The sequence below is a fragment of the Vicia villosa genome, linkage group LG6 (genome assembly GCF_029867415.1).
Source record: "Vicia villosa cultivar HV-30 ecotype Madison, WI linkage group LG6, Vvil1.0, whole genome shotgun sequence".
NCBI classification, from domain to species: Eukaryota; Viridiplantae; Streptophyta; class Magnoliopsida; order Fabales; family Fabaceae; genus Vicia; species Vicia villosa.
Genome location: NC_081185.1, coordinates 153,415,800 through 153,425,933, shown reverse-complemented (window position 1 = coordinate 153,425,933; position 10,134 = coordinate 153,415,800). Strand labels below are relative to the sequence as shown.

At 34.7% G+C, this 10,134-nt stretch overlaps 1 protein-coding gene across 1 annotated transcript; it reads left to right on the top strand.

Moving 5' to 3' along the window:
* The first annotated feature begins 763 nt into the window (after positions 1 to 763).
* LOC131610591 (PWWP domain-containing protein 1-like) lies at positions 764 to 6,573 on the top strand. The gene is made up of 2 exons (XM_058882578.1): positions 764 to 1,730; positions 3,805 to 6,573. Exons 1-2 carry the CDS (start codon positions 920 to 922, stop codon positions 6,237 to 6,239), a joined length of 3,246 nt encoding a protein of 1,081 aa, XP_058738561.1. The 5' UTR covers positions 764 to 919; the 3' UTR covers positions 6,240 to 6,573.
* Positions 6,574 to 10,134: the final 3,561 nt, after the last annotated feature.

The following is a 10,134-nucleotide window of genomic DNA, read 5'->3' as shown; positions in this document are numbered from 1 at the left end:
TAAATATTGGGGTGTCACACGTGGGTGAGGTTTTTAATGAGGCCTCCTCTCGCCCACTAACTCTACAATCCAGGTCTTAGAGAGCCTCTTTAAATGCTTCTCCCCTAAAAAGAAAAGGAAGATCTCCTAAGTCATACACACTTACTACTATCTAACACTACTACTCAGAGAGCATTCTGCTTCAAGTAACCCTAACAACATCACCCTAATTGCTTGTCTGCAACCTAGCATGGTCTCTCTTATCACATGAGTTGGTCATTTAAATAACATTAAAAACCACCATATAAGACTTCTCGCTATCGTGAGTTAGCCCTTACCCTCAAACATGTCATATACCTACTAAAATTCCTGAGTATCTTTGCTCTTAAAAAAAAAAACTCACACACACAAGTACCTTGTGAGAAAGTACATAAACAAAAAGAAAAATAGGAGAATGAAGTCGTTTATTTATTTATTTAGATTTGTGTTTCCAACTTCCACATGCAATACTCTTTAACAAAAGGTAAAAAAATGCTCTTGACAAAAGTGAACGACAAATATTTTTATTAGTTAATTACTTTTTCGGGTATTACATAATGTAAAATTTTCTAACAAAAGGGCATTATAGATAATATACATAGTGCATTATGATTAATGCATGTGCTTAGACACATTTTATGTGCTTAGACACATTTTATGTGCTTAGATATACTATACACAATCTCGAAACATCCACATAGCATCCACGTGTCATCATATTTATTTTACCGCTCCCAAATAAAATGAAAAAACAAAAATCACACCATCGAAACTCAAACAACTAGAACGCATCTCTTGTTTCTCCTCTTCCATATCACGCACGCATGTGTAACCACCTTTCACTTCTTCCATCTTTTCTAGGGTTTCTCAAATTTCCCATTTCCACCAAACACTACCACTGATGACCGACGCTAGGGTTTCTGCCGACGATGAACCCGTTAGGGTTTCTTCCGACGATACGGAGAAGTTTCCCCTTTCCGATAGCAAATCGCTGTTAATGGAATTCGACGAGTACGTAGCCTCAGAGAGAAATACCGGAACTGTAACAGATCTAGGTTATGGTTTTGAAGTTGGCGATTTGGTTTGGGGGAAAGTGAAATCGCATCCATGGTGGCCTGGGCATATATACAATGAAGCATTCGCGTCTGCTTCGGTGCGTCGCGCGAGGCGAGAAGGTCATGTTTTAGTCGCATTTTTCGGTGATAGTAGTTACGGATGGTTTGAGCCGGAGGAGCTTATTCCGTTTGAGGCGAATTTCGCGGAGAAATCGCAGCAGACGTATTCGAGAACTTTTATTAAGGCGGTGGAGGAGGCGGTTGATGAGGCGAGTAGGAGACGGGGGCTTGGATTGGCATGTAAGTGTAGGAATAATGGTAATTTTCGGCCGACGAGGGTTAAGGGTTATTATTCGGTTGATGTGTTGGATTATGAGCCGGGAGGGGTTTATTCGGATAGTCAGATTAGGAAGGCGAGAGATAGTTTTGATCCGATTGAGACTCTGGATTTTGTTAGAGAGTTGGCTCTTGCTCCTCTTGAGGAAGAGCATGGGAGTATTGGGTTTGTTCAGAATAAGGCTACGGTGAATGCTTATCGGAAGGCGGTGTTTGAGCAATATGATGAGACTTATGCTCAGGCTTTTGGAGTGCAGCGGGCGAGACCTTCTCGGCCGCAGAATGTTCCCACCAATCAGCCTGCGAGGCAGCCTTCTAAAGGTATATTACCCTTCCCCAACTTGCTCGTTGAAGTTATGAATTTTGTGGTTTTTGTTTGGGTTTTGTTGGATAATTAGCTGCTATTGTTTAATAGTGATGTATTTGTATAGTATTAGCTTCTTAATTAGCTGCTATTGGGTAATTAGCTTCGTTATGTGATGGAGTGATGTATTTGTATAGTATGAATGGTGAATAGATTGATGCAATACAAATATGAGCCTGTTTGTTATAAAAAGATTTTCATTTTAGATTATTAAAATGATTTTTATCAGAACTTGTTGAAAAAATAGTAGAAGCTATTTCAAACTCAATTCTTATAGATTAAAAGAGTAATTTTGATATCCATTAACTGGGATATTCACTATTCAAGATTTTAACATCATAAAAATCACATTTTTTTTAAAAAATGTATCTCTTAAGTATATTTTTCTAAAAAGCTACTCAAATAGCCTCTCATTTTAAACATGTTTTGAAATTTTATCAGCGTCATTGTTTTTTTTTTTGGAAATCTTGGTATCCGGCCTTGCAACCGACTAATCCAAGAGGGACCAATCCCACCGTCCACTAGGATTCGAACTCAGGACCTTGAGAGAAGCACACTCTCAAGACTCAAGCTTCCACCGCTAGGCCAACCCTTGGGGGTTATCAGCGTCATTGTTAATAACGGATTGCGTATCAATACAAATTTGATATGAAAAATAGCGGATAGCATAGTGGGTATGGTATATAGTGGCTTCAGTTGAAATATAAATAAATGTATATAAAATAAAGCATGTTGCACACAAATAAAAGCTGCATAAACATAAATTAAAATAGTAACTGACATAAAACTCTATATTTCAAACAACTAATAAAGCATGATATATAGTTGCCTACATTGCGTGAAGGAGATGAAGGAACTAAGTGAATAGCAGAGCGATTACCTTTTTCTTTTTGAGGTGGTGAGTTGTGTCTTTACCTAGGTACTACTGGTAGTGAGGTTTTATTGCTTTAGGTATATTATATATAATACCACTAACCAACTCACGACTTCTTATTTTATACTTAAAAAAAATTATGGTTTAAAAGGTCTAGCCACCGCTAAAACACATAACTCCTCTATTCATTATCTGCATGTATAAATATGAAAATGCATCAATATACTGCTAATAGTGGTGTCGACATATCATATTGGCTACCCCAAATTCTGATAGCCACTAGCAGTATGACGGCCCTATACCAGCTTTTAACAACACTGAATTTTATCACCCAAAAAAGTCATCATAGCAAAAAGATGAAATATTTGAAATGTTTTTTCATGAAACGATATTTAAATCAGATTCACATTTGAAGATTTGTTTTTTAACTAAAGCATCTATTATTTTAGAAATCCTTTAAAAAAAAACAACTTACAGATGGTTTTATGATATACTTGTTGCCATGGAGATATATCCCTATCAGCACATGGATTGTATTGTATTTCATTAGCTTCATCTTACCACTGGAATTGTATTGTATTGTATTTCAATACCTTCATCTTTGAGTTGTTTGTGATACTTTTGGCACTTTTATTAATGACTAAATATCTGCAAGTCTAATGATTAAAAATATAAAATATTTTTCACTTAATACAAGCCCTTGGATATTTAAGCTAGATTCAAAGTTAAAATAGAAGTGATTAGCCATTCTTTGACGCTGTAAATTTTTGTTTTGTTTTCTGGTTGATATTCTGATATTGCTTGAATCAATATTATTTACAATAATGATAAAATCATTAAAATATCGGTTTGATTAGAATGAAAATTGAGGCGCATGAATGGCAGACAATATAAATCGAATCTATTAAGAATGTGTTGGGGAAATAAGTAAGTAGCATCTATTGATGATAAGATGACAGACAATAGGCTGTCTATTCGCAGTTTGTAAGTTTGTGTAAATTTAACCTTAAATGTAAGTTGGACTCCCTTGTAATTAGCTCCCTCACTTGTATAGACATGTTACTTTTTTTTGAAGGAATTACAATCTTATTGTTGTTTCTCAATCTACTCAAAATCAGCTTCATATATTGATGCTACTTTTTCCTTCTTTTTTTCAGCTCCTTTGACTGGCCCCTTGGTGATAGCAGAAACTTTGGGTGGTGGGAAAAGCACTGTCAAATCTGCTAAATTCAAGGATAATCCAAAAAAGGATAGGTACCTTTTTAAGCGAAGAGATGATCCAAATAACGCTTCCCAATTAACGTCCAGGGAGGAAATACCTGATGCAGCTGGACATTATGTGTTTCAGAATAGGTCTCCACCTCTGCCTGTGATACCTCACAGTTTAGAAAATCGTGTAGACTCTGGATTTGTTAGTCATGATGGTGCAACTTCAACTACAGATGCCAAAGAAGCTTCAAGGAGTCAGGTTAAAGCAGAAAACAGTGGTCTTGCACCCCAATCCATTTCCTTAGATGCAAAACCTCATGCTGAAAAGGGGAAGATGGCCTACTCTGAGGAAGCAACCCAATGCTTTGAACAAGATGATACTTCAAGTAAAAATGTTGTTAGGTCTGATTTATCCGGGGAGTTGACAATGGAAAGCACTGTTGATGAGACATCTCAATCATCCCATCCGGAAAGCAAAATTCATGTGAATGTTGAACATGACTGGGCTGCAAAACTGTTAGAACCATGTGAAGATTTGAAGCAATCAGAGCAAGGAATTCCGACTGTTGCTGATGGAGGAAAAGACACACATCAAGTTAAGAGGGAAAATAATTCACCTGTTGAAGCAAAGCATCGGGAAACTATTGCTGCAAAGAAGATAAAAGGTCATAAGCGACCTGCAGATGACATGAACTCAAAGACTTCTGTTATTGAGGAGAGAAAGAAAAAAAAGAAAAAGAATCTAAATGTACAGCCGTCAGACCATTTGGAGAAACATTCTACTTCTGTAAAATCTGTACACCATTCAGGAAATTTAACAGGGAAATCTGTTTTAACCACTTTGCCTCCTAGGGAAGGTATTCAACCAGAACAAATGCAGGTAGAATTCAACGCTCGCAATTTGTTGCCTGTGGATACCTTAGGTGATGTAAATTTGGAAGTGCCGCAACTTTTAGGTGATTTGCAAGCACTTGCTCTGAATCCTTTCCATGGCATTGAAAGAAAGATTCCTGTAGCTGTTCGCCAGTTCTTCTTGCGGTTTAGATCCCTTGTTTACCAAAAAAGTTTACCATCATCACCACCAACAGAGAATGAAGCTCCAGAAGTCCGTGCTACCAAATCTTCTTCCGATGTCAAAACATCTGACAATTCTGAGGATCAAGTCAGAGCTTCTCCACTTGTAAAACCTGTAAAAAATGTTCGTCCTGATGATCCTACAAAAGTTGGGCGGAAAAGGCTCCCCTCTGATCGCCAAGAAGAAATTGCTGCGAAGAGGTTGAAGAAAATCAAGGATATAAAGGCTCTAGCTGCCGACAAGACAGCTGCCAATCAGAAAATTTCTGAAGCTCGGCGAGAAGATAAGGCAACCTCAAGTCAGAAGATTTTGGAAGCTCGGCGAGAAGACAAGACATCTTCCACTCAGAAAACCTCTGAAGCTCGACGAGAAGATGGAAAAGAACCTGTATCCCAGGCTCCATCCAAGTTTGTGAAACCAGACTCAGCCAAAAAAGTGAAGTCGCCCACCACGATGGTGATAAAGTTTCCTCCCCAAACAGCCCTTCCATCTGTGCCAGAGCTGAAGGCAAGGTTTGCTCGCTTTGGACCAATGGATCAATCGGGTTTCCGTATATTTTGGAAGTCATTGACTTGCCGTGTTGTCTTCTTATACAAGGCTGACGCACAAGCTGCATTAAGATTTTCCGCAGCAAACCCATCCTTATTTGGCAGCACAGGTGTGAGGTGCGTCCTTAGGGATGATTCTGCATCGGAAGCATCTGAAGCTACCAAGGTTAGGGGAGATGATGGAGCCAATGAAATATCTCGCGTCAGGGATCCTGCCGCAGCTCAGCAGCAGACATCAGTTTCATCACAGAAGCCTCTAGTTCCACAGCCAACAGTCCAGCTGAAATCCTGCTTGAAGAAATCTACTGGCGAAGAGTCAGGTCAGGGAACTGGTAATGGTAGTAGTAGTAAAGGAAACCCTCGTGTAAAATTCTTGTTAGTTGGGGAAGAAAGTAGTAGTAGTAGTAGGGGGGAGCCATTAATGGTGGGTAATAAAAACAACAATTTATCTGATGCTAGTGCACCTGTTGCAACGGATTTTATTAGTAGGAATATTCAAAAGGTCACTACTACTACTTCTACTAGTTCACAACCACCTCTGTTGCCCACTCCTCCTCAGTTTTTAAAAACCCCACAACAAAATTTGCGTAATTCTGAATTGGCAATGGCTTCCAGAAACAACCCCAATTTTATAAATACAACAAGTACGTCAGCCAATGTTGATATATCACAGCAAATGATAAGCCTTTTAACAAGATGCAGTGATGTTGTTACCAACCTGACGGGTGTATTAGGTTACGTCCCATACCATCCACTTTGACAAAAAATAGCTCAAAATCGTCACATCGTATGTCTTATACAAGAATTTGCAAGTTGGATGTGAAGAGAACGCAAGTTGAAAACGACAATATTGGTGGTTTTAAGTAGAAATATTTGGGCTCCAAAATGTGTAATTGCACTGTCATTGATGGCATACTCTTATTAGCTAGCTACATTTTCTATTTCGTTGTTGTTAATTATTTAAAGCACTTTGTTCGGAGTGGGCGTACTCAAATGATTTACCAACACCGATGACACTTTTTGCACAAATATTTAGTCATGTACTAGTACTCGTCCTGTTTAAGTTTGTGCCAATGGCATTGCTTCTATTTCTAGGTGTTCGCAATGTGAGTGAGATTGCAATGAAAATTTCATATTTGGTGTAACCTTTTAATAAATTATTTTTGGTAATTATTATGGTTTATTAAACGAAATTTGTGAAAAACAATGTAATGGTAGTTTAATTATTAAAGCATAGAATTTTATACTTCCAGATAACATGAGCTATTTTAAATTTAGTGATTAATTGCTATCACACGAGTTATTTAAAATTTAGAGATCAAATGTTATGCACAAGTTATTTTACACGTGTTTTTAATTATATTAAATCATGGTTTTGTGTCAGTTTTTAAAATAAATTTTAAATATCAATATGGCGATGCATAGAAAAGTTTTGAGTAATATTATTCGAGAAGTTTCGAGTAATATTATTCTTACACCATTTGATGATACAGTTTTGTTTCTTTAGAATATTTAATAATTATTTTTTTTCGGTTTTGTTTCTTTAGAATATTTAATAATTTTTTTTTTCTAACACATACATACAAATACCTATGTTGTGTTTCATGTGTAAGTATTTATGAATGGTTTTTACTTTTTAGTGTCAAGGTAGCAACTTCAAAAGTTTTATATTGTGAGTGTATATAATGAGTAAGCATTGAAAATGTAAATTTTGTTCAAATAAATTATGTTAAATATTATATTTAAAAATATTTTAAGAATTAATTAATAAATGAGTAAAAATCTCTTTTAAATTTGGTGTGATTTGATTAGTTATATGTGGAAAAAAGAATTACATTATTAATATATAAAAATTCATTTCTCCATTTATTTTCTACTTTTAACTATAAATTTTTAAAAAGAAATTACGATACCCCTGGTTTGCGCATTCTCCTCATCCTTTAGTATTGCTTTTATAATATATATATATATATATATATATATATATATATATATATATATATATATATATATATATATATATATATATATATATATATATATATATATATATATATATATATATATATATATTTTATATATATATATATATATATATATATATATTTGGATGAGATAATTTGACATTCTAAATAGTTTTAATATTTCAAAAGTTTTATTTAATTAACTATTTTTTAAATATAATAATTGTTTATTTTTAGAGAAAAGGGGATATCTCTTACAAAGTAAAATATTTTTATACTGTCAACCAATCACAACTATGTATCCAATTAAAATACAATTTTAATTTAAAAAAATTAATATGACATAGCAAATTTAAGGATTTTAATTAGTTGTATGTGTAAAGTTAGTTTACATGGTAAGAATTTTTTTTCCCAATAACCACTTTTTTAAAAAAATAATCAAGTTTTCAAATTATATATGCAAATGACCACATTTTTTTGCCATTGGAACACATTGTCGTCGGGGGTAGCGACAACAACATCTTGTAGATGATTTCGCCAGTGTGTCTGGCGACCAGGGACGGAGCTACAGCTCAGCGAGCCCGGGCTCAACCCCTCTTTTCATTGTATACTCCCCATTTAATAGTCAATTTTTAGACAATACCATGGATAAAATTAATAATTTTTAGACAAAATTAAGGACAAAATTAGTAAAAACATGGTGTAAAATGTTTGAAAAAAATCAAAGGCAAAATTTTAGACAAAATTAAGGGTAAAATTAGTAGAAACAACTTGTAAAATTAGTAAAAATAAGATGTAAAATTTTTGTCCGATCTCCCTAAAATTTCTGCCTCCGCCGCTGCTGGCGACTACGTTTAAAACAACACCTTCTAGTTATTCCAAAAAGCTTGACACTAAAACATTAATATCAAAATAAATAGTTAAAAAGAAACATTTAAGGATCCAATATCCAAACTTTAAAAAATGTTGTATGAATCAATTAAAAATTCACATTATAACTATAAGGTAAAGAACAATATTAAAATTTTCAGATAATATTTAAGAGTCTTTTATTTAACTTTGATAAAGTATATCATTTGAGAATTGATATCCAAACGGACACCAATACCGTATTCCTATACGGTTTTGTTTTATTACATTTAAAAAATATTATTTTTTTCTCAATTTTAATACAAATTATTCTACGCAGATTTACATGTCATCTTCTTTTTTATACCTGCCATCCTCCAATTTGCGATATTCCCAAAATATCTCTGATATTAACTCAAAACTTTTATCATTTTTGGAAAAAAATTACTGTTGGAAAAATTGGCCAAAAAGTAAATTTTCGGTACCATTATTCGTGCGATACCGGAAATTATTTGATTCTAACAAATTTTCGGTGCGATTTACCTGAGATTTTAAATTTCCGGTACTTTTATGAAACTCATTACCCCATACCAGAAATTTCCCAAATTTCCGGTATATAACCCGCTACCTGAAATTTCTTTAAACCTGAAATTTCTGGTATGGCAGATAAAATTTTATATATTTGCGATCCTGAACCGGCAGCTTCAGCTTCTTCTATGGATTCTTGCAGTGATCTTACGCAGTACTTCGTGACAGATATGGTATGTTTACCTTATTCATACACAATTTTTTTGTTTTTATAAATTAATGCAGTTATGTGATTGTACATTTTTGTGATTGTCAAATTTTTGAATCACGAGATAAGGTTCTAGAATGAGCATGTACTTTTGGAAGAACTCGTGGTGTTGTTGTTGTTACAATCCGATCTCATTCTGCTAATGGAATGCGAGGGAGGAAGGATAAATTGATTATGGACTGTGACCGAGGGGGAAATTACAAAAAGAAAAATGAAGTTGCGGTCCGTTCTGATGGCAATTTTACTATGAGGCTTAGATGCCCATTTAGGCTGAGATCTGCTCCGAGTGGTATTGGTTGGAATGTGGTGGTTAATTGTGGGTTGCATAATCATAGACTAGATAAGGATATGTTAGGTCATGACATCTTGGGGCGTCTAAAAGATGATGAAAGAAAGTTTGTGAATGACATGACGAAGTACAATGTGGCACCAAGGTACATCGTGTCTGCTTTGAAAGACAAAGACCCAAAAATATCACGAGTATTACCCAGATATACCGAGCTAGAGCAACATACAGACTGGGCAAAAGAGATACACTGACAAAAATGCAAATGTTATTAAGTCTTATTCACCAAGAGAAATACATGTGTTGGTCTAGAAATAAGGAGAACTCAGATATTGTGGCTGATATTTTCTGGACAAACCTTGACTTTGTCAAGCTGTTGAATATGTTTTCTCTGGTGTTGATTTTTGATTGCACGTACAAGACAAATAGGTCAGAATATTATTATTAATTTTTCCCATCTTAAAAATATGTAGAGTGATCTAGTTTATGAGTGCGTTTTTTAATCGTCCAGGTCCCGACTACAACTGAATTCATACCAGAAATTTGAAATATCCGGTAAAATTTTCGGTACCGGATATTTTCAATTTCCGGTATTAATATTAATTGGTGATGCTTACCGGATATTTGAAATATCCGGTACCAGAAATTGTATATTTCCAGTATACATCATCATGCGCAGTAATTTGGTAAATCCAACCAAATATACGGTACATTTGTGAAATTTCCGGTATGGAACTGGAAATTTTATAAAATCATGTAT